This window comes from Pantherophis guttatus, chromosome 6 (genome assembly GCF_059756535.1).
Source record: "Pantherophis guttatus breed Tessera chromosome 6, ASM5975653v1, whole genome shotgun sequence".
NCBI classification, from domain to species: domain Eukaryota; kingdom Metazoa; phylum Chordata; class Lepidosauria; order Squamata; family Colubridae; genus Pantherophis; species Pantherophis guttatus.
In genome coordinates this window covers 5,371,555-5,397,243 of record NC_142068.1, presented here as the reverse complement: position 1 = coordinate 5,397,243, position 25,689 = coordinate 5,371,555, and the positions used below count along the sequence as shown (strand labels likewise).

Below are 25,689 nucleotides of genomic sequence, written 5' to 3'. Positions count from 1 at the left end.
GGCTGATGATTTATAAACACGAGGGGGGGAAGAAGCTTAGTAGATGCATTTCGCGCGTTTTGCTCACTTCCAGCTTTAACTGGGTTGTTAATCATTTCATATTCAGTAAAAGTACCAAATTCTTCAAAATGCTTGAGTTTGGGGTTTTCTTTCCTGGATATTGAAGGAAGCATACCTGACACCCTCAGCCATAGCTGTTTGAAGTGAGCGCCAACAATGTGTCAGGTTCCGTAAAGACTGGAAAAATAAACCTCAGCACGCAAAAGCAGTAACCAAGTTTGTTTATCCTGATATCGATATTAACTGATCACCTTAAAGTGTTACAGAAAGGAATCTTTGCTGGAGCTGATGCTCCGTGCTCCCCATCACCTTTTAATCATCATACAGCTCCACCCCAGTGCAATCACTCAATTATCCAATTACCCCGTATCCTCCCTCTCCCTCCCCAATTCCATCACAAGCCGCTTCAGTTGTTCCGCGCTGCTCCGTCTTTCCTTAAAGTGACAGATGGTGATAAACTGCTTCAGTGCAGGACCTTGACCTCATCTAGCATGCGGTTGGAAAGTCAAAGGGAGAGGCATGCCTCGGGGCTGACGACCCAGCAGAGCAGCACACAGGAAGGGTCGTCGGTGAAAGTGAGCCACAGCGGAATGGCGATCCCCACACGAATGGCGGCCCCAGATGATTCTGGGTAGCTGACCACATGGAGTTGAGAGTGAGGGGTTTTTATACCTTCTCTTGGGCTTGGTAGTTGGACTTCCTGTGCAAGAACATGTATTCTATTGGCTGTTGTCAGATTCCTATGGGGTCATGTAGGGGTCATGGCTGGCTCTATAGGCAAAAAAGGAAATGCAAATCCTAGATGTTTGTCTGAACTAATCTGGTCAACCTCTGGCTTATTATTTATCTGAGCTCCCAGGTTTGAAGTTTCGACTACTCTGGTGCAATGAAGGGGCTTGTGTTCTGAAAGGGTGTTGGGCAATTCCTATTGTGGCTTAATGGCTTTCCCTCCTGTGTTGGATCTTGGGTGAGGAGGGGCTGCTTCTAATCCTACCATTCTGCCTTTGTTCAGACTTCGCTGCAGGGAGTTTCAAAATATCCTGTCTTGAATGGATTTCTGCCTGAGGTATTTGCTTTGCTGATGAATAGAGCTATCTAGATACTTGTCTTTCTCTTTCAATAAGCTCTTTATCTCTTAAGTGCTGACATCTGTTGTGGGCTATTAAGGAAAGTGGGGCCTGCTTTCTGCCTCTAAAAAAACCATGTTTCTCCATTTCTCCTTTAGGGAAATATAATATTCTGCCTTTTTAAAAAAGTATTTCCCAAAATATTTCATACTTCTGGGGAGAGAGTTCCCACAACTTCAACTCCCAGAATACCCCAGCCAGCAATGGGGAATTCTGGGAACTGAAGTCCACCCATCTTAAAAACGACGAAGGTTGAGAAACACTGCTTTAGGACAGAGAAAGCTTGAGCTAAGAGCAAGTTAAGGCAAAACGTTCCACGAAAGGAAAGGGAATGGCCGAGAAATCATTATAAAAGCCACATCAGTGATATCTTCGCCCTATATTCATTTAAATCTAATTTAGGATGACCGGCAACGAGGAACGGCACAGAGTTTAAAAGGTTGAGGATGTAAGGTGATTCCTACTAGCGGTTCCTGATTGAGTTCTTTCACTCCTTCGGGTAGCTGCCATTTGAAGCTTCTCAGCAGGTTGGTAAACAAAAGGAAAGCCTCTATTCTCGCTAAGTTTTCCCCTACACAGACCCGAGCTCCTGCAAAGGAAATATTAGAAAAAAACAAGAAAGGGAAGAATTATACCCATCCCTGAGAGAGCAGTCTTGACATCGATCAAGGGCAAAGATACTGAAGACTAAAATAAATAAATCAATCCAAGATGGACCTGAAGGGAGGGAGCCAAGAATTGCTTTGTGCATTTCACATTTTGGGGGGGGGGGTCTCGAGATTTTCTTTTCCTGTGCCAATTTTCCTACACTGTGAATCAGCTTCAATTTCTGTGGGAAGAAATATCCATCTGGTTCAGTTCCAAGCCGAGAGAAAGACCCTGGAAATATGGAGCCTGATTGGAAAGATGGTTTAACGGTGAAGCGGAACCACATGTGATTCTGTGCAGTTGACCACATGGAGTCGAGAGTGGGTTGTTGGTGGTTTATACCTTCTATTGGGCTTTGCACTTGAGCTTCCTGTTCCTGTGCAAGAACATGTATTCTATTGGCTGATGTAGGGGTTATGTAGGGGTCATAGCAGTGGTGGGATTCAGCTGGTTCGGGCCAGTTTGGGTAAACCGGTAGTTAAATTGCTGGTTGGCCCCACCCTTCCCCTTCTAGGAGTCCCCAAGCACCCCATTTTGGCTCCCAGATAAGTGCAGGGAGGCCTACTAGGCCCAAAATGGGGCACGGGGGTGCAATGCCCCCCCCCACAGCCCATTTTCGCTCCCAGGAGGCTGCAGCGAGGTCTACTAGGCCCAAAATGGAGTCCAAGGGTGTGGCGCGCCCACCCGTGGCCCGTCTTTTTTTCCCAGGAGGCTGCAGGGAGGCCTACTAGGCCCAAAGCGGGGCATGAGGGAGGAGCGTCTCCCCCGGGCCATTTTTGCTCCCAGGGGGGTGCAGGAGGCCGGGTGCTCCTGCACCCCCATGCCCCATTTTGGGCCTAGTAGGCCTCCCTGCACTTATCTGGGAGGCCCAATCAAGGATGTCCCACTCCTTTCTTCTCAATCCTCTTTCTAACCACCAGGAAAACGATTGAGAGTTTACCTGCTCCATATGGCAGAAATTCTTCTCTCTTCATAAAATTTCCCTCTTTGTCCAAAAAATGATCTGGATTGAATTCTTCGGGACTCTCCCATTGCTTGGGATCCAGAAGAACCGAATGGAAATCTGCGATAATTAAAGTTTCCTGAAGGGAAGACAATTGACAAGGTTTGAGCCAACTCAGTTTTAGCCTTTGACTACCGTTACACTCATCTTAAGCCAGGGGTCGGCAACCCGTGGCTCTGGAGCCACATGCGGCTCTTTCATCCCTCAGCTGCAGCTCCAGAACCAAACCTTGTACCATTACAGTCATTTTAGGCAACAATCCAGCACAGCTTCTCTGAATTTGGTGGGGCTAGTTCAGGGGTGAAATGCTCCCGGTTCGGATCGGAAGGTCTTTGGGCTGATATCACTTTAAGATCCTGTAATAAGAAGAGGCCCTGTTGGGGCATATCTCTCTCTCCGTGTATGCTTCCGTGCTGTAATTGCTGATTGCTGTTTGTTTGAGATCTGACTAAAGTACGTATATGTATATATTCTTTGTAGATAAAACCACGATTTAAATACAAACCTCTGTTTACTGTATTTGCTCCTGGGTTGTCTCACATAGTCACACTGTGCACAGTCTGCGCACTCTGACTAGATGGATTGTGGGGCAGATGTGGGATTGAGCCTTAGGAGAAATAATTTTGGAAATTAAACTAGATAAGGGATAGTGATGGTGAACCTATGACACATGTGTTAAAGGGGATACATCACAATATTTTGGGAGACATTGCGGTTCACCCAAACTCAACAACAACAACTACAGGTAATATAATCCTTCCATTCCACCCCCTCCCCATCCTGTCGCAACTACTCCCTCCGTAGCTCCGGCCATTTTGCCAGAACCAATGAAGCTTCTTAGATGAGAAGCGAAACGTCTTCTTCTTCCTCAAGGAAAAAAAAACGTTCCAGTCGGCTTTTGAAAAAGTACTGTTGGAAGAAAAATCAAGGTCCAGTTCCAAGCTGGGAATAAAACGGAGGGTGATTAGAAAGAAAGATTCTGTTTATTGGTGAACAGAACCAACACACACACACACACACACACACACACACACACAAACACAGCCTGCTGTTCTGGGAAAGCTGATCAAACGGTTGAATGAGTGGATGGATCTTTATAGATTTCTATTATGTCCTAAAACAGGGGTGTCAAACTCAGGGCTTGCGGGGCTGGATCTGGCAACAGCAAAGGACCAGGCCGTGGTGTCTATCAGCAAAAACAGAGCTCAGGAGGATTGTGCGCGGCCCTCCCCAGCTCCATTTTTGCTGGCAGAGAGTTGCAGGAAGCTGTCGCAGCTGGAAATGGAGCTCGGGAGCCCGTTTTCGCTAGCCGAGCGCTCAGGGCCGCCACAAATACCCCCGACATGAGTGATGTTCAGCTGGCCACGCCTACCCTGGCCACGCCCCCTAATGCAGCCCTCAATGAAATCGAGTTTGACACACCTGTCCTAAAATGTCATGCCCTGACCTTCTTAATCCCAGCACTCTGGAGCTGAAGATGTTTTGCTTATGAATAGATTAGATGACTAGATGACCTACAAGATCCTTTCCAACTCTGTTATTCCATTATCTATTCTCTTACCTTTGGAATAGAAAGGCCACACACGTTTACATTTTTCACTGTTTTCCTGGGAACACCAAACAATAAGACGTATTTTGAACGCAGAATTTCATGAAGGACGGCTTGAGTGTAAGGCAATTTCCACCGGTCTTCATAACAGATTGAGTCAGAGGAACCCAAAACCGTTTCCATTTCTTTGTAGACTTTATCTGGGTGAAATGTTAGAAAAGGGTATTATTCAGAGGTGAAATGATCCCGGTTCAGACCGGATCGCCCGATCCGGTAGCGATGGAGGTGGGTGGTTCGGAGAACCAGTAGCAAAAATCCCTGCGCCCCTCCCCCCATTGCCCAGCTGAGCCGAAGAGGTTATAGAAAAAATGTTTTTAAAAAGAAAAAAAGCCTCTACCGATCAGGCAAGTCAGCTGGGATCATCAGAGGCTTTTTTTTTAAAAAAGCTTCTGCCGATCAGGCAAGTCAGCTGGGATCGTCAGAGGCTTTTAAAAAAAAAAGGAAGCCTCTGCCGATCAGGCAAATCAGCTGGAATCGTCAGAGGCTTTAAAAGCATTTTTTTTACAACCTCTTCAGCCGACAGAACCAGTAGTAACAAATTTTACATTTCACCACTGGTATTATTGTATTTGAGCTCAAATAAACCACAGCATTGTAGAGAGTGTTAGGGGCTAGGGTGAAATCCAACAGGTTCTGACAGGTTCTATTAATCTTCTCATCATTCCCATCACCCATCTCTTTCCACTTATGACTGTATGACTGTAACTTTGTTGCTGGTATCCTTAAGATTTATATTGATATTGTTTCCTGATTGCTTATTTGTACCCTATGACTATCATTAAGTGTTGTACCTTATGATTCTTGATGAATGTATCTTTTCTTTTATGTACACTGAGAACCTATGAACCAAAGACAAATTCCTTGTGTGTCCAATCACACTTGGCCAATAAAAAATTCTATTCTATTCTATTCTTCTTCTGGAGGACTGGTAGCGGAAATTTTGAGTAGTTCGGAGAACTAGCAAATGCCACCTCTGGCTAGCCCCAGAGTGGGGTGGGAATGGAGATTTTGCAATATCCTTCCCCTGCCATGCCCACCAAGCCACGCTCACAGAACCGGTAGTAAAAAAAATTGAATTTCACCACTGATTAGGGGAGATCCTTTACGACTGTATAATGTCACTCTGCATGACTGTCTTAAAAAGTCCCGAAAAAACAAGGCACATTAAAATTCTCACTCCCATCACCTCACCAAGATCTTCAGAAAAATGGGAGGGGAGATCTGGAATTGGGGGTTTCCTTGGCAGATATTATGTTGCATCCTTCAAGGTGAGTCTGGGCACAGGGGACATTCATCTCTATGATGGTTCACATGTAGTCCTCAACTTACGATCACAATTAAGCCCAAAATTTCTGTTGTTAAGTGAGACATTTGTTAATTTGTTAAGGCCCCATTATACGACCTTTTTTGTTGAGTGAATTGATAAGTCAGTAACCCGGTTGTTAAGTGAATCTGGTTCCCCGTTGGCTTTGCTTGCCAAAAGATGATTACATGACCTTGGGACCCAGCAATGGTCATAAGTATGAACCAGTTGCCAAGAATCTGAATTTTGATCACATGATCGTGGGGGTGCTCCAAAGGTTGCAACTGTGAAAAATGGTCTTAAATCACTTTTTTCAGTGCTGCTGTAACTTGGAATGAGGACTTACAGTCTTGTTGTATTCAGTCTTATTTCCCAGACGAGCCAGAACTACCCTTTTTCTTACCTTGGATATCTGGATAAGTCACCATGAGCAAAAGAGCCCATTGCAGAAAGCTTCCTGTGGTTTCTGTCCCGGCAACAAAAAATTCCATAATGCAATGAGCCATGTTTTCATGATCGAAGGTTGAGTTGGGATCACTCTGTTTCTAACAAAAGGAGAGATTTTAGTAATAAATTTTTATTATTATTTTATTTATTTTATTTTATGCAATTGATACGCCGCCCTATCTCTGAGGGCGGCTCACAACGGTAAAATGAACAATTCCCGCCAATATAAAATTAAAATCCCAATTTAAAACAATTTAAAATTCATTAACTCCCGCCCCATCAGTCGAGGCTGCGGAACAACCAGGTCTTCAAATCACGGTGGAACGAGCGAAGGTCAGGGGCCATCCGGAGCTCCAAAGGAAGCTGGTTCCAGAGGGTGGATGCACCCACAGAGAAAGCTCTCCCCTTGGGGGTCGCCAGCCGATACTGTCTGGCCGATGGCACCCTGATGAAGCGCTGTCTGTGGGAACGCATCGGGCGATCGGGAATTGTCGCTGGCTGCAGGGGCTCCGACAAATATCCCGGGCCTAGGCCATGAAGGGCTTTGTAGGTAATAACCAGCACCTTGAACCTCACCCGAAGGGCAACCGGTAACTTTGGTGCCTTCCAACTTTGGGTTATGTAGGAAGTGAAAGCCAAATCTGGCTCTAGGTTCTGCCTCAGTTTACCTTTCCAATAAGTTAGCACCCACCCCTGTCCTACAAGAATGAAATATTTGTCAGTGTATAAGAAATTATGAGCTGGGATAGCCATAACAACAAGTCAGCCAATGGGAACTGTTTGGTGACTAAGGAAAAGGATCTGTTGTGAGCCATGGGAGACGGCTTGGGGTTCTGGCTTCTGCTGCATGTGTATTGTATACATGCATCATGCTTTATAGTATTGTATATAAACAAGTTTCTTCTATAAATGAATCCTGCTGAATTATTTACGTGTGTGGGTTGGATTGCTGCAAACTCTAACAATATTCTAGGAAATATTAAAAAGGCAGAATATTATACTTCCCTGGATGAGAAAAGGAGAAAGGTGCTCTTGGAAAGCAGCCCCCACCTTTGTTAATAGCCCCAAAAAGACTGGGCCATCCTATCTACAAGACAAAAGGCCTTCAGCTCCAGGGTGAGAAGATTAGCCCACAGTCAAAATCCAAACCGGGACAAAGAGCTCCACCTCTAGGCCACCGCACCACTCCCTTACCTTTCCTATCTGGAGAAGCACATGCGAACCGGCCAGCTGCTCTCTTCCACGTTCTGGTGCTCTGCTGTGCGTGTGCTCCAGTTTCGGCACTCAGTGCCAAAAAGATTAACCATCACTGAACTACAGCAATATTCATTAGAGACAATAGATGGCAGTGCTTATAAATTTGGAGCTCCATCTATGGTATACTAATCTATGTGTTTTCTCTTAATAAAGTTTCCTGCTTCCTTGTTGCAGTTAAGCAGAAAAGCACATGGGGAGTGTGCATTATCTGTTCTGAAGGGTTAAACAAACAAACAAACAAACAGGCAGTTTTTAACACAGGCTAAGAACTTGAATAGCTCTGAAAAGCCCATGTTCTCAAAGGATCAAAAAATCCTCTTGACATATCTGTGGATCCCAGCAGGCATGACTAAAATTCCCAGAAGATCCTTACCTTTTCTATCTGGAGAAGATAAAGATCCAGGAAATCCTTTGGCTGACGCAGGGCCAAATCTTGGCTGTGTTTCTCTGACTCTTCCTTTACAATTGACATCCCTGTCTGGATGGATGCTTGTATCTTCTGATGAGGCCCTGGGAGATGTTTCACTAGCCATGGAAACAATTCATAGAACTACAACAGAAGTAAAAAAAATAAAATAAAAATCCTACCAGCTCCCTGATGAGTTAGATAATGCAGGCAGTCCTCAACTTACAACAGTTCGTTTAGTGACTGTGCAAGGCTAGAACTTCCATACAGTATCAGAAGGTGAATTGCAACTTGCTCTTCTTCTTTTTTTTTTTTGTATATTTATTTTATTTTTTATTTTTTTTAAAAAAAGTTTTACAAATACCAATTTTTCCCCATTTCCACCCCCATCCCTCCCTAACCCCCCCTAACCCTCCCCTCCTCCCATGACTTCCCCAAGGTGAAATCCGTCCACATTGTATTATAACATGCTTTACCACCCCTCTATTCTCCCCCCTGTGCACCATACATTTCTACATAACAATAAGCTATATTGCCCCCTATATACTATACATTTCTACACAACATTCAGCTAAAAGCTATCTGGTACTTCCTAGTTTGGTATTTATTCTGCACATAATCTATCCATTTCTTCCATTCCCATGCATAAGTCTCCTGAGTCCGGTCTTTTAAATATGCTGATATCTTCGCCATTTCTGCAAAACGGGCCATCTTCAAAGTCCATTCTTGAATTGTAGGCATATCATCCCTTTTCCAATATTGACCAATCAATAACCTAGCTGCTGTCACCATACACAATATCAATTTTGTTTCACCCACTGAAAAGCCCTTAACTATACCCAGTAAAAACAATTGAGGAGAAAATTGAATTTTTTTCTTCAAAACATTTTGCACAACCCACCAAATTTTTATCCAAAAAGCCTTGGCTTTCTTGCATGTCCACCATATATGATAATATGTAGCATCTAAGCAATCACATCTCCAGCATTTTGGTTGAACATTAGGATACATGCATGCAACTTGCTCTTCTTTTTTTATTTTATTTTTTATTTTTCAATTTATATACCGCCCTTCTCCCTGAGGACTCAGGGCGGTGCACAGCCAGAATTAAAAACATAAAATACAAATATTAAAAACAGTTAAAATATATATAAATTTGGGCCAAAAATTTAAAAATCACAAACCAATTAAAACATTTAAAAAGTTTAAAAATTTCTTCCTAAGCCAGCCCAGCTTGCTGGAAAAAGTGGGTTTTAAGGGCACGGCGGAAGGCACTGAGGTCTTGGATTCTCCTTATCTCTGGGGGCAGCTGGTTCCAGAGGGTAGGTGCCCCCCCAGAGAAGGCCCTCCCCCTGGGGGTCACCAGCCTACATTGATTGGCTGATGGCACCCTGAGGAGGCCCTCTCTGTGGGAGCGCACGGGTCGCTGGGAGGTCGTCGGTAGCAGCAGGCGGTCTCGAAGATAGCTAGGCCCTATGCCATTCTTGAAGTTCAGGACAACTCCTTAACCTTCTATCACATTTGCCCAGTCACAAGAGAATTCGCTATGTGGTTTCCATACATTCCATACATTCTTTCCATTGTAGCCCTATATCAAATGTTCAGGGGCAAAGGAGAAGAATGTGGAGCTAACATTGGGCATTTTCTTCTCCAAGAGCATATTATAATATTAACTTTAAAACTGGAATTATTTATTTATTTATTTATTTATTTATTTATTTATTTATTTATTTATTTATTTTATCGGACTTATATGCGCCCTTTCTCCACAAGGACTCAGGGCGGCTCACAGCAATAAAGCAACAACAAGTCCAGATTAAAATTCAAATGATAAAAGATAAAAGAATCTAAGATTCCCATTAAAACCCCTTCAGTCCAGGTCAGCCTGGTGAAACAACCATGTTTTAAGGTCACGGCGGAAGGAGCGAAGGTCGGGGGCCACCCGGAGCTCCAAGGGGAGCTGATTCCAGAGGGTAGGTGCGCCTACAGAGAAGGCTCGCTCTCTAGGAGCCGTCAGCCGGCATTGCTTGGCCGACGGGACCCCAAGTAGGCCCTCTCTGTGTGAGCGCACCGGGCGATGGGGAGCTGTTGCTGGCCGCAGGTGATCCGCCAAATACCCCGGGCCTAAGCCTTGTAGGGCTTTATAGGTAATCACCAACACCTTGAACTTCACTTGAATTAGTTCATGTATCTGTGTAAATGGCTTAGGGCCAGGGTACTTACGGGACCGCCTTCTGCTACCAATTGCCTCCCACCGGCCAGTTCGCTTCCACAGAGAGGGCCTCCTCAGGGTGCCGTCGGCCAGACAATGCCGGCTGGCGACCCCCAGGGGAAGAGCCTTCTCTGTGGTGGAACGATCTACCCCCAGAGATACGAGTGATCCCAGACCTCCGGACTTTTCGTCGGGCCCTTAAAACCTACTTTTTTCAGTTAGCCGGGCTGTCCTGATTTTATGGTTAGTTTTTAAAATTTGATATTGATTTTAATTGAAATGTTTTTAAATTATGGGCCAAACTTTATTGAATTATTTTTAATCGATTTTAACTTTTGTGTACAAATGTTTTATTTTGGCTGTTCACCGCCCTGAGTCCGAAAGGAGAAGGGCGGTATAGAAATCTGTAAAATAAAAATAAATAAATAAATAAATTAAAACTTTGGCCTACTTGCCTAGATATACAGTATTAACCACTTTACTACAGTGGTCTTCGGAGTACTAATAAGAGACTCAGAAAGTCCTAAGGGACTCAATAAGAAACTGACTGCTCACCAATAACAAAGGGGAACCGCCAAATTTCATATAATTGCTAATGTCTTCTATAATCATCTGGAACTTTCCGTCTTCAGGGGGAAACCGGTATCCCAAACTCAAGAGGCAAATCATATTACAGACTGAATTAATGATGGCCGGTAAAGGATCAATTGGCTGCCCTGTAAATGAAATTATACATTATCGTCTTAACAATATGCCAGCTTGAAGGTTGAGCAGGACTTCATGATCAGGTCAGATTAACAGAGTTGGAAGGGACCTTGTAGGTCATCTAGTCCAACCACCCGCCCAAACAGGAGACCTGCCTACACCATTTCTGACAAATGGCAGTCCAATCTCTTCTTGAAAGCCTCCAGTGATGAAGCTCCCACAGCTTCTGAAGGCAACTTCTGTTCCATGGGTTGATTGTTCTCCATGTCGGAAAAATTCTAACAAGAAATATGATTTGATTGTAGAGGAAGGGGAATTAGGCTGGTTCTCTTCCTTCCTTTGGGGCTGATTTCAGTCAGCCCCAATGTCGGTTTTGGGGGATATGGCATTCCCTAGAACCCTTCTCTTTGGGGTGTCTCATAGCTCAACGCTGTCTCCCATCTATATATATAAAAGCTAAAACCACCACTCCAGAACCGTAAAGCCTACAAAATTGACATTTGCCACGTATGTTCCTCTTGGTTTCTAGGTGCTCACTAAAAGGATTTTTCGAAATGACCATCAGATCATTAGTATTTCCTATACTATTATAACACGCTCTGATGCTAATTAGGTAGATGTTCTACTCCCCTCCCAACTTGAAAATAACTCTGGAGAGAATGGGATAGCATAGGACAGGCTTCTGTGGGACAAGCCTCATGGAGAGAAGGGGCTAGAAAGCCTGAGGGAAAGAAGGGGATAGTATAGGAGATGTTTCTGTGGGGCAAGGCTGAGGGAGAGAAGGGGAGAGGAGAGGCTTCTGTGGGGCCAGCCTGAAGGAGAGAAGGGGAGAGGAGAGGCTTCTGTGGGGCCAGCCTGAAGGAGAGAAGGGGAGAGGAGAGGCTTCTGTGGGGCAAGCCTCATGGAGAGAAGGGGCTAGAAAGCCTGAGGGAGAGAAGGGGATAGTATAGGAGATGTTTCTGTGGGGCAAGGCTGAGGGAGAGAAGGGGAGAGGAGAGGCTTCTGTGGGGCCAGCCTGAAGGAGAGAAGGGGCTAGAAAGCCTGAGGGAGAGAAGGGGATAGTATAGGAGATGTTTCTGTGGGGCAACGCTGAAGGAGAGAAGGGGAGGGGACAGGCCTCTGTGGGGAAAGCCTCATGGAGAGAAGGGACTAGAAAGCCTGAGGGGGAGAAGGGGACAGGATAGGAGACGTTTCTGTGGGGCAAGGCTGAGGGAGAGAAGGGGAGAGGAGAGGCTTCTGTGGGGCAAGCCTCATGGAGAGAAGGGGCTAGAAAGCCTGAGGGAGAGAAGGGGATAGGATAGGAAACGTTTCTGTGAGGTCAGCCTGAAGGAGAGAAGGGGAGAGGAGAGGCTTCTGTGGGGCAAGCCTCATGGAGAGAAGGGGCTAGAACGCCTGAGGGAGAGAAGGGGATAGGATAGGAGATGTTTCTGTGGGGCAAGGCTGAGGGAGAGAAGGGGAGAGGAGAGGCTTCTGTGGGGCAAGCCTCATGGCAAGAAGGGGAGAGGACAGGCCTCTGTGGGGCAAGCCTCATGGAGAGAAGGGGCTAGAAAGCCTGAGGGGGAGAAGGGGACAGGATAGGAGACATTTCTGTGGGGCAAGGCTGAGGGAGAGAAGGGGAGAGGACAGGCTTCTGTGGAGCAAGCCTCATGGAGAGAAGGGGCTAGAAAGCCTGAGGGGGAGAAGGGGACAGGATAGGAGACGTTTCTGTGGGGCAAGGCTGAGGGAGAGAAGGGGAGAGGACAGGCTTCTGTGGAGCAAGCCTCACAGAGAGAAGGGGCTAGAAAGCCTGAGGGGGAGAAGGGGACAGGATAGGAGACGTTTCTGTGGGGCAAGGCTGAGGGAGAGAAGGGGAGAGGAGAGGCTTCTGTGGGGCAAGCCTCATGGAGAGAAGGTGCTAGAAAGCCTGAGGGAGAGAAGGGGATGGGATAGGAGACGTTTCTGTGGGGCAAGGCTGAGGGAGAGAAGGGGAGAGGAGAGGCTTCTGTGGGGCAAGCCTCATGGAGAGAAGGGGCTAGAAAGCCTGAGGGAGAGAAGGGGATAGGATAGAGACGTTTCTGTGGGGCAAGGCTGAGGGAGAGAAGGGGAGAGGAGAGGCTTCTGTGGGGCCAGCCTGAAGGAGAGAAGGAAAGAGGAGAGGCTTCTGTGGGGCAAGCCTCATGGAGAGAAGGGGCTAGAAAGCCTGAGGGAGAGAAGGGGATAGGATAGGAGACGTTTCTGTGGGGCAAGGCTGAGGGACAAAAGGGGAGAGGAGAGGCTTCTGTGGGGCCAGCCTGAAGGAGAGAAGGGGAGAGGAAAGGTTGATCGTAACTACTCATTAATTTTGATAAATCAAAACTGAACTATCTATTTGCTTCCAGGTATGATTCAGAGTGCTGGATATAACTGTTGTGGTCCACCACAACTGGCAGCAGAGTCGGACAGTGAGGAGGTTGGGGAGGAACAGAGGCCAGTCCTGGAGTCTGGGGAGAGATGAGGCTCCCCCTGAAATTTGGGTGGCCCTATTCTTTTGGTGTTCGAGAAGGCCAAGCTCTGGCCTCAGTTGGTTGGAATCCTTTGCTGGGTGACCGATACATGGGCTGCATTCACGTTTTGTATTTTTAGTCTGATTATACACCTGCCATTTTGTTTCACGTGGTGAGCTGCACAATGTTGATATGGTGATGGGTGATGCCTAAACTGAATGAATGAATGAATGAATGAATGAATGAATGAATGAATGAATGAATGAATGAATGAATATAGGATTGGAGAACAAAACACTTGAATCCTGCAAGTTCATCCCAATCTCCATATCATCACTGTCAAACTATTTCCTACCCTTTGTGCGTGCAAAGATCTCCACCAACTGATGTGCCGCCTCTTCTAGTTTATGTTCCATGTCTTTCTTTCCCAGTCCCAGCAGGCGGAGAGCGCTTATGGTAAAATGTCTCTGCTCTTTCCAGGCGTGACCATTTGAAAATGCAATCCCTGAGGAATCAATGTGAGAGTCACATTTAAAAAAAAAAAAAAGCCCCGTAAGCATGACTTACAAGTTCCACAAATAATTGCAGTGTGTGAGGCAACTGGATAACTATCTAAAACTTCTTGCAACCTTTTTGTTCTTAGTTTCCCTTGCACTCTTTCCCACATTCACTCGCACGCCTTGTCTGCTCTTCTACCAAAGAGTCTCTAGGACAGGGGTATCAAACTCAATTTCATTGGAGGCCACATCAGGGCTGTGGTTGACTTCGAGGAGCCGACTGAGTGGGTGTGGCCAACTAGGTGGGCGTAGCCAGCTTGAGGTCAGGCCTAGAAGCCATCTGTTTCGTTGGGCCTTCAGGCCTGCCACATTTCCTACTGTGGGAGACTGGGAGGGGGGATTGTATGGAGCCAGGGTGATACGTAGTCATAATAACATTCCTTTCTCAGAGAGTCAAGGACATCTTGCCCTGCACCTGGAGGGCTGGAACTGGGAGGCATCTCCAGTTGAGATGATGCTTTGATTGGACCATGTGATGGACTTTCAGGGACTTGGACTTTCCTTTTGGTGGGGAAAACCTGGAAGCTTTCAGATTCGGGTTTTCCCAGATGTGCCAATATGACATTTCCAGTGGTGGGTTTATACCGGTTTGCCCTGGTTTGAGTGAACCGGTAGTGGCAACGGTGGGAGGCTCCGCCCACCCACCCAGACGTCATCATGGACGCATGCGCAGAAGCACCGCGCACGCTCACAGTTCCAAACTGGTAGGGAAGGTAAATGGAACCCACTACTGGACATCTCTAATGAAATGGAACTTTGAGGAAACTCAAGACTCGGATTTTTGTTTTTTTGTTTTGTTTTGTTTTTGTTTTTTTTATTTGATTTATATGCCGCCCTTCTCCGGAGACTCAGGGCGGCTTACAATGTGTTAAGCAATACCCTTCATACTTTTGTATATTTATACAAAGTCAGCTTATTGCCCCCACAAACTGGGTCCTCATTTAACCTACCTTAGAAAGGATGGAAGGCTGAGTCAACCTTGAGCCTGGCGGGATTCGATCTTACTTTAATTACAGACAGCTGGTGTTAAATTACAGAGCTCTGTCTGTTGAGCTATCCAGGCTCCCCCCTTGTTGGGGGTGTTACTCGGAACCCTGACACTTGATGCCACTCACTGGGCATGGCTGAATGGGTGGGCGTGGCCAGCTTGACGCCACTCCCCAAACTGCTGGCATGTTTCCTCTTTGCATTGGGTAGACTGGGCCGAAGCGACATAGGTTGGCCCCTTACATTTTCCAGGACAGCCCTGTGGTTCAGATGCGACCACATCAGTGGTGGGTTTCAAAATTTTTTACTACCAGTTCTGTGGGCATGGCTTGGTGAGTGTGGCATGGCTTGGTGGGCATGGCAAGGGAAGGATACTGTAAAATCTCCATTCCCACCCCACTCCAGGGGAAGGTTACTGCAAAATCCTCATTTCCTCCCGATCAGCTGGGACTCGGGAGGCAGAGAATAGATGGGGGCGGGGCCAGTCAGAATTTTTACTGCCGGTTCTCCGAACTACTCAAAATTTCCGCTACTGGTTCTCCAGAACTGGTCAGAACCTGCTGAAACCCACCTCTGCACCACATCATGCGCCATATATGGCCTGCGGGCCTTGTGTTTGACACCCCTGGTCTAGGACAACTCTCCATGGCCAATTCGCCATGGGACAAGAGTGACACTAACATCGAAGCCGTTAAATATGGGATAGAATTATTGAAGAAAGGAGGCCAAACGAGGGACAAAGTGAAATGTGAATGACGAAAAATTAAAATATTTTTAAAAATTATTTTAAACAATGAAATCGAATGGTTGGGGATTGTTCCGCAGTCAGTTGGCTGTGGCGAGTTATCCCCTTCCTTACCGGAGGGTTCTTTTTGTTGTGGCCATAAGAGAAGCACAAGGAAACAACAGGTAGATTGTACAATACATGACAAAAATTTAACTTTCATACGTTCTGCGAACTAATATTTATGGTTTCAAGGTGTTAATGTTTTTTTTAAAAAATATGGTACAGGTAGTCCATGACATATGACCGGTCACTTAGTGATCATTCAAAATTATAAACTATTTGAAAATGGAGACATCTGACCCAGATCCAAAGTTACTATGGTTAGACCCACCCACCCCCCACCCTCTTGTGTTCACATGACTCTACTTTGGGTACTTGGCAACAAGGATGTATTTATGCAGAGATCAAATCCAGCAGGTTCTGACAGGTTCTGGAGAACCGGTAGTGGAAATTTTGAGCAGTTCGGAGAACCGGTAGTGGAAATTTTAAGCAGTTTGGAGAACCGGTAGCAGAAATTTTGAGCAGTTCGGAGAACCGGTAGCAGAAATTTTGAGCAGTTTAGAGAACCGGCAAATACCACCTCTGGCTGGCTCCAGAGTGGGGTGGGAATGGAGATTTTCCAATATCCTTCCCCCAGGAGTGGAAAATGAATGGAGATTTTGCAGTATGCTTCCCCTGGAGCGGGGTGGGAATGGAGATTTTGCAGTATCCTTCCCCTGTCATGCCCACCAAGCCACACCACGCCCACCAAGCCACGCCCACAGAACCGGTAGTAAAATAATTTGGATTTCACCACTGCATTTATGGCTATCTGCAGAGTCCTGTGATCATGTCACTGACTTTTATGAAGGTTTTGCTGAAAACCCGAACTTCCTTCCAAAGTTTGGCAAAACTACCTAATATTAACATAAATAAATATCATAATATCGGTTCCGTTGTGTTTCTATAATCATTACAATTTACAACTGTAATGGACAGGCTCCATTCTGGTCTAACCTGAGAACCTGTATAGAAAATGGACACTAGGATTGTATTTCTTTCTTCGACACAAAACAAACTCCTGTCTTATTCTACGGTACCATTTTCCTATTACTACAAGTTAAAATAAAAATAAAAATAGCTGTAATCTATAAATTTCTATATTGATGCTCTATTTAACAGAATAACAGAGTTTAAAAGGACTTTTTAGGTCTTCTAGTCACCAGCTGAGGCAAAAAAACCTTATGCCCAGTGGTGAAATTCAAAAATTTTCCCTACTGGTTCTGGGAGCGTGGCTTGGTGGTCATGTGACTGGGTGGGCGTGGCTTGGTGGACATGTGACTGGAAAAACCAACTATCACACTTTACACAAAAATAACACAAAAGCTACACAACTGACTCACACACAATGCAAAAGCAGCTGGAGTTCACACAAAATGGCCCCTGCAACAAGCAGGTGTGAAGTTTCCGAAAGATGCCCTAATTAATTCATGAGCCATGAGCCGAACTTCAAAAGAAATACAGTCATTTATTAGGAGCACCATTTCGGCAATATTCGGATGCAGTTAGAACTAATCCCACGTAGATTTACGTTCCCCCATGACCCTGTCTCTCCCCTCCTCCCTGGCCATGTCATAAATCACATTCTCCAATTAACCACTTTGGCTGGCTGTGAAATCCAACACCCTCCTTCTGATTGCGGTCAGGAAGAATGTATGGAATGCACTTCAGTTAGGGAAATCAATCAGCTCTATCAGTTCTCCCTCCCTCCTGCTCATGGCAACTTGAAAGCTTTGCAAGTTGACAGCAGGAACCTCACAAAGTCACAGAGAACTCTGGTAGCAGCGGTTGTGGGAGGCTCTGCCCACCTGTGCGGATGTCATAATGTCGCTTTTTTGTGACATTTTAAGCCTCTGCGCATGCGCAGATGATGGTGCACAGGAGCGGAGCGAACACGCATCTGGCACACGCATATTTACGAACTGGTAGGGAAGGTAAGTGAATTTCACCCCTGCATAAAATACCTTGGTCTTCAGAAGAACTTACCTTTACCTTTACATATTTTTAAAAGAAAAGTTGAAAGGGGCCGATCAGCAAAATCTTGCGAACGGTGGATCAGGCTTTCCTTCATTGCATGAAATCCAGAAATTACTACCACAGGTTGATGCCACACCCACATAGTGTAAATGTTTCCATATTGCTTGCTCATCTGACATTTGGGACAGAAAAAAGAGAAAACAGCTCGGACTTTATAGCAGGCAGATGAACCTTCATCACCTTTATATGACAGGAGCTAGAATTAGTATCCCATTTCCCATGTGACCCCAAAAGTCCCCCTGATCTATTTCTGGTGCGGTTTGGATTAAATGCCAAGGAACAGTTCCATAGAAATTAGGATTTCCTTTCTGACCAGTTTGGGTCCCATCTCTGTTTTCCTAAGTCAGTGATGGCTAACCTTTTTGCCGTCGCGTGCCAAAAGCGGGGGGAATGGGGTGGGTCACGGGTGCGGGTGCCCACATCTATAATTCAATGCTCCCCGCCCTCCCACGCATGCGCATGTGACCTCCCCCCACTTCACCCTGCTTTTGGCACGCGATGGCACGATGGACCCGGTAGGCCTGTTTTCCCCCCTCCCCAGGCTCCAGAGGCTTTCTAGGAGCCTGGGGAGGGCAAGAACAGCCTTCCCCATCCCCCCGGAGGCCTTCTGGAGGCCAGAAACAGCCAGTTTCCCGACTTCCGGGGGGACCAGAAGGCCTGAAAATCAGTTGGCCGCATGTGTGCTGGAGCTGAGCTCGGGCAACACTCACGTGCCCACCAATATGGCTCTGCGTGTCACCTGTGACACCGGTGCCATAGGTTCGCCATCACGGTCCTAAGTCATTTGGGTCCTGGAGTGCATAAAAGAGAAACACCCATGAGCTCCAGGTAAGCATGGCATTGGCATTACTTTAAACATAATAAATATTCAAACCTTTCTAAGGTATGCAACAAAGCAGAAGGTTTTCAGGCACTGCGCGCCAAAACTAGTTCTTGCCCTCATTAAGCAAATAAGTTCTCGTGCTTAGCTTCTGTAGCTTTAGTAGCTTAGTGATTCTTGAAGAAGACTCAGTCACCCATGTTCTGGCCATTTCCCGTTTGGATATTGCAACACAATCTACATGGTGCTACTGTTTTGAAAATATCTGATGCAGAATGGAGTTGTGTGGGCAATATTAGAAGCCCAAAGAACGGTGCATATAATATAGGGGTGAAATGCTACCAGTTTGGACCGGTTCGAGAGAACCGGTAGCGGAGATTGGGGCTGGTTTGTCGAACCGGTAGCAATCGCTGGCTGGCAACCTGTATGTCAGCGTCCCAGCACTGACATATAATAAAGGGAGGAGAAGCCTGAACTTTTGCCTGCTAAATCCCTTTGAAGATTCTGTCTCCTCGGAGATGGGGAGGGGGGAGACATTCCTGTGATCTGACGAAGAAGGAATCAGGAAAGTGACTTGGAAGATAGCCAATGAGAAGCAGAGAATAGGGGATCGGAAAGGGAGGGATTGGGGGGCAAAGGTCAGTACTGACCGTGAAAGAGTCAGGATCAGATTGCTGTGCTCGAATAAAGAGAAAATTTCCTTAAAGATCGGCAGTTTGGAAATCCATTTATTTTGAGATAGCATCAAAACCTGACACTGTGATTATCTAGATCAGTGGTTCTCAGTCTTTCCTTCACCATGGACCCCCAAGATTTAAGATTTAAATCATTACATTTCTTCAAGCATTCGCGGACCCCCTGTGATGACATAGCGATCCCCTCCCAGGCGTCTGTGGACCACAGGTTGAGAACCACGGACCTAGATGATTTCTAGATGGCAGAATCTGGAAAATTTGTTGCAAAAGTGTGTGTGTGTTTTTTTTTTTAAAGGCAACTGAACTTTGTTTCTCTTTGAAGACGTTTCACTTCTCATCTAAGAAGCTTCTTCAGTTCTGAGTAAATGATGGAGAATTGTGAAGGGAATTGTATTCCTTGCAGACATTTGGTTATTAGGATACGACACCATCTATCTCTAGTCTACAACACTGTCCTTTCAGCAGTTCCAAGAAGGCTCCACACCAGTGGTGAAATGTAAAATTTGTTACTACTGGTTCTATGGGCGTGGCTTGGGGGGTGGTGGTAATGTGACTGGGTGGGCGTGGCCAATTTTTTTTTTTACTTTTAAAACCATTTTTTCTACAACCTCTTTGTCGAAGAGGTTGTAAAAAAATGCTTTCAAAAGATTCTGACAATCCCAGCTGAGTTGCCTGATTGGCAGAGGCTTTTTTTCTTTTAAATGCCTCTGACGATCAGGCAATTCAGCTTGGATCATCAGAGGCATTTAAAAGAAAAAAAGTGACAATCCCAGCTGAGCTGCGCGATCATCAGAGGCTTTTTTTTTTTACTTTTAAAAGCATTTTTTTAGCCAAAGAGGTTGTAGAAAAAATGCTTTCAAAAGTAAAAAAAAAAAAGCCTCTGATGATTGTGCGGTGCAGCTGGGCATGGGGCAGGGGCAGGGGCAGGGATTTTTGCTACTGGTTCTCTGAACCACCCGCCTCCATCGCTACCGGATCAGGCGATCTGGTCGGAACCGGGAGCATTTCACCCCTGCTCCACACCCATTTGCACTATTCAGATGAGGGCACAGATAAACCTCCAAGTGGCCTCGGAAAGAATGCAACCAGATGACTGGCAAGGAATATAAATCCTTCCATTCTCCACCATTCAGTCAGAACTGAAGAAGCTTCTTGGATGAGATGCGAAACATCTTCAAGGAAAAAGCCCTACAATAAGCGTCTCTGCATCTGTGGAGCGGCAGAGGTAGAAGATCCTGGCTCACATCCTGTTTGATTGTTGCTTGTATAAGGGGGTGAGAGGCAGGTATTTTGGTCCATATACCAAACGAATGACCCATTGGGATCCCCACATCAAAACAACTTACTTTAGGTGCAGCCAGAACCTGAAAATAACACTGAACACAGCACAGTCCTTAAACAAAATGGATCGGATGAGATCTGCATACGTGGGACTGATTGGGGTAGATTGTAAGGGTGACACTGAAATATAATTCTATGTCATTTTATTCTATTTTATATATTTATGTATTAAATTATATTGTATCTTATCCTATAACTAGCAACATAATTTTAAATTGGATGTTTTAAATTTTTGGGGTTTTAAATTAAGCCAAATTTATTTAATATTTTTAAATTATTTTAAATTGATGTTTATTCTGTTTTTAATTAGGCTGTACACCGCCCTGAGTCCTTCGGGAGAAGGGCGGTATAGAAATAAAATTATTATTATTATTATTATTTATTGGTTAATCTTTAGTGAGATTCACAGCCTTTGAGGCTGGTTAATAGCTCAGCAGCTCGAGTCCTAACCAAGGACCTAGGAACTGTTAAGGTATCGTCGGAGGATGTAAGCTGTTCCGAGTAAGGTGGTTTTTTGTAGAGTCAAAATGTTCAAGTCCGGCAAATTTAGAATTTCTAAATAGCGGGGTAGCCCTTTGGGTATTGCTCCAAGGGCTCCAATTACAATCGGGGCAACACACGATTTCTTTTTCCACAGTCGCTCAACTTCAATTTGTAAGTCCCGGTACTTTGTGATTTTTTCTTGCTGCTTATCTTCAATTTGTGCATCACCAGGTATTGCAATGTCAATGAACCATACTTTTTTCTTTTCAACTATTGTTATGTCAGGTGTGTTGTGGACCAAGTGCCTGTCAGTCTGAATCCTAAAGTCCCACAAGATCTTGAGTTTCTCATTCTCTAAAACTTTCTCAACCTGATGTTCCCAGTGGTTTTTGCTGTACTCAAATCCAAACTTCTGGCACAATTTCCAGTGAATGATTTTAGCAACACAGTCATGGCGTTGTAGGTAGTCAGTTTGTGAAATTTTGCTGCACCCACTGATCAGGTGGTCAACTGTCTCTTCTTTTTCATTGCAGAGGCGGCATTTGCTGTTGGTGGTAACATGTTGAATTTTTGCCTTCATACAGTTTGTGGCTAGGGCTTGTTCTTGAGCTGCCAAAATAATTTTTATTATTTTTATTATTATTTTTATTATTATTTTTATTATTATTATTATTATTATTATTATTATTATTATTATATTATTATTATTATTATTATTATTATTATTATTATTATTATATTATTATTATATTATTATTATTATTATTATTATTATTGTATTTTACCCAACTCTTATTTTAAATTGTTTGTATAGGATTTTATTGGTGATATGTGTTTGGACTTTGTGCTTTGACATGGCCTATAGGCTAATCAATAAAGCTCTCTATCTATCAAGGAAAAACAAAGTTCAGTTGACTTTTCAAAAGGCAGCTTTGGGATAACCACGATCCCAGATGACTGAGAACCTCCACAGTCTGTGAAATTATTTCAGAAGGTTATTGACCTCTTGGGAAAATCGATGGTCGGGTCAGAAGTAGCCATACTCCATACAAGAGTTCTGATCGCTTTTTCCATCAAGAGGACCAAGAATATTGACTCTTCCCCCTTGAATGTGTCTCTGACCCTGAATGCAAGTTCATAGAACTCCTTCTTGCTTTAATTCCCTCCTCTGATACTTTTATCTGTTTTTTTTTTCTCCCACGGGCATGTCAATTTCAAAGGGGATTGACAATGCTGCAGCCCAAATTCTAAAATCAAGTAGGACATAAATGAAGGTTGTCGGAGCAGTCCATTTTAGATCAAGCTACTTTCCTCCTTAATCAAAAGCAGGAGAGCGTATCAGTGAGGCTGGAGAGCAGGGTGTCAAACTTGTGTCGTCACGTGACATATTGGGACTTTTGTGGTTAAGTTCAGTGGTAAAAATTCTTGCTGGTTTAGCTGGAAAGCCGGCAACCCATGTTTGAGACCCGAGCACCATGCAACGGAGTGAGCTCCTGTTCTTGCCTCAACTCCTGCCAACCTAGCAGTTCAAAAGCATGCAAATACAAGTAGATAAATAGGTACCACTTCAGTGGCAAGGTAACATTGCTCCGTGATCTTCTGCTGACCACATGACCACAGAAATATCTTCGGATAACACTGGTTCAATGGCTTTGAACCAGCATTTAACATCCAGCTGCCTGCAATTACTGCGAGTTCAATTCTCACCAGGCTCAAGGTCGACTCAGCCTTCCATCCTTTCTAAGGTAGGTGAAATGAGGACCCAGATTGTGGGAGCAATAAACTGACTTTGTATAAAATATACAAAAGTATGAAGGCTATTGCTTAACGCATTGTAAGCCGCCCTGAGTCTCCGGAGAAGGGCGGCATATAAAAATAAAAATAAAAAAAAAAGTAGAAATGGACAGACTTCCTTGGAGCTCAAGGATAAATGTGAAACACAGTACTATATAATCTGGAAAATTTTTTACAAATGGCTAGACAAAAGGAGGATAGCCGAGACAAGGGTGTAATGTTGGATGAGAAATATATACGTTATGACGGATAAATATGTATGTAAATTGCATAAATAGGTACAGGTATAGATTAATAGACAAGTATGTACTATATAATTGTGTAGAAATATGATATAGATTGTTAGTACGATGTTATGTGTAAGTAACGTATAAGGTTAAAGAATTATATTATAATATTAACTTTAACATAATTTGTTAACCAGTGATGTCATATCTATGTCCGATGTTTTTAATTTTGAATGATTAACAAAAAACTTTTTTAAAAAAAAAGAAAAAAAGAGAGAAAGCAGTCATTTGAAGATTTCTCCCTATGGCACTGGCATTACTTCAAATGTAATAAATAGTCAAACCTTTCTGAGGTATACAACGGAGCAGTAGGTTTTCAGGCACTGCACGCAGAAACTCGTTCTTGCCCTCATTAAAAAAATAAGTTCTCCTGCTTAGTTTCTGTAGCTTAGTGATTCTTGAGGGAGACTCAGTCACTTATGATCTGGCCATTCCCCATTTGGATAATGCAACACACTCTACAGGGTGCTCCAGTTTTGAAAATATCTGAAATCTTCAGCTGGTGCAGAATGGGGCTATATGGGCAATCTTGCAAACCCAAAGAATGGTGCATGTAACACCTTTACTGCACGAGCATACATTAGATGCCCGTTTGCTTCTGGGCTCAATTCAAGGTGTTAGGACTTCCTGCCTGGACTACTGTAATGCCCTCTACATGGGGCTCCCCTTGAGGAGCACCCAGAGGCTCCAGCTGGTCTAGAATGCGGCCGCGTGGGTAGTTACGGGAGCGACGTGGCGCTCCCATGTGACTCCCCTCCTGTGCGAGCTGCACTGGCTCCCAGTGGTCTTCCGGGTGCGCTTCAAGGTTTTGGTTACCACCTTTAGAGTGCTTCATGGCTTAGGACCGGGGTACCTACGAGACCGCCTTCTGCCACCAGTAGCCTCTCACCGACCAGTACACTCCCATAGAGAAGGTCTTCTCAGGGTGCCATTGGTCAAACAATGTCGACTGGCAGCCCCCAGGGGGAGAGCCTTCTCTGTGGGGGCACCTACTATCTGGAACGAGCTCCCCCCGGAGATACGGAGGATCCCGGATTTGCGCACTTTCCGCCGTGCCCTCAAAACATTCTTATTCCAGCAGGCTGGTCTGGCCTAACCTCCCTTTTAATTGCTTTTAAATTTGTTTTATAAATTGGGGTGTTTTAAATTTGTTTTGGGCCAAAGTATTTAATGTATTTTTAAATGGTTTTTTTAATGTTTGTACTATGTGTATTTTATCTTTTGGCTGAGGACCTACTCCCTGAGTCCTTTGGGAGTAGGGCGGTATATAAATTTAATAAATAAATAAATAAATAAATAAATAAATAAATAAATAAATAAATCCCTACGTTTCCCCATTATACCAGCCCCTCCCGTCCAGTCAGGCAGGGAAGGGATATTGTGGATCCTGTCAGTTAAAGAATTAAGACTGGTGGGGTCCAGGAAGAGATCCTTCTCTGCCATTGCCCCACCCTGCGGAACATCCTTCCCCCCCCAAGAGTGAGGGGGGCTCCCACTCTCTTACCTTTTGGGAAAGGGGTGAAAATGTGGCTCTGTGGCTTTGTTTCCTCCTTGGGGGAGAACAAGTGATTAACACCCCTGAAAGTCCCCCTTCTTTACCTTTCAATTATTTTTTAACATTGTTTTTAATCAATCTTGCCTTCTTTTAAATTTCAACTCTTATATACTGTTTTTATGTTTTGAAATTTTATTGTACGCTGCCCAGAGTCCCTCTGGGGGAAAGGTGGATGGTTTCAAAATTAGATAGATCAAAGTTCTGGGGACCACTTAGATAGCTAAGTAGGAAGATAGATAGATAGGTAGGTATGTAGATGATAGATGGATGGATGGATGGATGGATGGATGGATGGATGGATAGCAATAGCAATAGCAATAGCAATAGCAATAGCAATAGCAATAGCAATAGCAATAGCACTTAAACTTATATGCTGCTTCACAGTGCTTTCCAGCCCTCTCTAAACAGTTTACAGAGTCAGCCTCTTGCCCCCAACAATTTGGCTCCTCATTTTGCCCATCTCGGAAGGATGGAAGGCTGAGTCAACCTTGAGCCTGGTGAGATTTGAACTGCCAAATTGTAGGCAGCCAGCAGTCAGCAGAAGTAGCCTGCAGTACTGCACTCTAACCCAGGAGTGAGTTCTACTTACCTTTGCAACGGGAGCACGCTTGTGCTTTTGCACATGCGCAGAATGTCAATTATGACATCTGGGCGGGTGGGCGGAGCCTCCTGCCACTTTTACTACCGGTTCTCAAGAACCGGACAGAACCAGGAGCAACCCACCACTGCTCTAACTACTGTGCTACGTGGCTTAGATAGATAGATAGATGGATAGAAAGACAGACAGACAGACAGACAGACAGACAGACAGACAGACAGATACCTTACTGAAAGTATCATTGGAAAGCTTGGTCCCAATCCGCCAGAGTCCACCAATGAGAGGAAGAGGAAGAGGGCCAGGAGGATAATGTCTGCTGGACCAGAGCAGTTTTAGAAAATCCAGGATCAGAAATCCCACCAGCACAGTAGTGAGAACTTCCCAGATCTCGGCCATTTCCCAGCTTTTTCTGCTGCAATCTGAATCTGTCCTTGATTCAGCTGCTAATTGTTCATTTGGTGCCAAGTTGT

At 44.8% G+C, this 25,689-nt stretch overlaps 1 protein-coding gene across 2 annotated transcripts; it reads right to left on the bottom strand.

Annotated features, from left to right (window-relative positions):
* Nucleotides 1-266: 266 nt before the first annotated feature.
* LOC117659653 (cytochrome P450 2J2-like) lies at nt 267-25,689 on the bottom strand. Of its 2 annotated transcripts, none has more exons than XM_034407698.3 (9): nt 25,445-25,689; nt 17,596-17,758; nt 13,595-13,744; nt 10,628-10,788; nt 7,828-8,004; nt 6,154-6,295; nt 4,400-4,587; nt 2,776-2,917; nt 267-1,776 (listed from the first exon to the last, which is right to left on the bottom strand). In XM_034407698.3, the coding sequence occupies exons 1-9, from the start codon at nt 25,613-25,615 to the stop codon at nt 1,586-1,588; spliced, it is 1,485 nt and encodes a 494-aa protein (XP_034263589.2). In that variant the 5' UTR covers nt 25,616-25,689; the 3' UTR covers nt 267-1,585. The 2 variants fall into 2 exon arrangements, with proteins under 2 accessions (XP_034263589.2, XP_034263591.2); XM_034407700.3 differs by having other exon boundaries at nt 25,450-25,652.

Bases quoted from the DNA above. Each gene is read 5' to 3' on its own strand.
- LOC117659653 (XM_034407698.3), bottom strand. From the start codon at position 25,615: ATGGCCGAGATCTGGGAAGTTCTCACTACTGTGCTGGTGGGATTTCTG. The intron at 13,745-17,595 runs GTAAGTTCTTCT...TTGATTCCTCAG, and splicing joins AAAAATATGTAAAGGTAAAG to GGATTGCATTTTCAAATGGT. The intron at 8,005-10,627 runs GTGAGCAGTCAG...CTTCTGTTGTAG, and splicing joins GCGGTTCCCCTTTGTTATTG to TTCTATGAATTGTTTCCATG.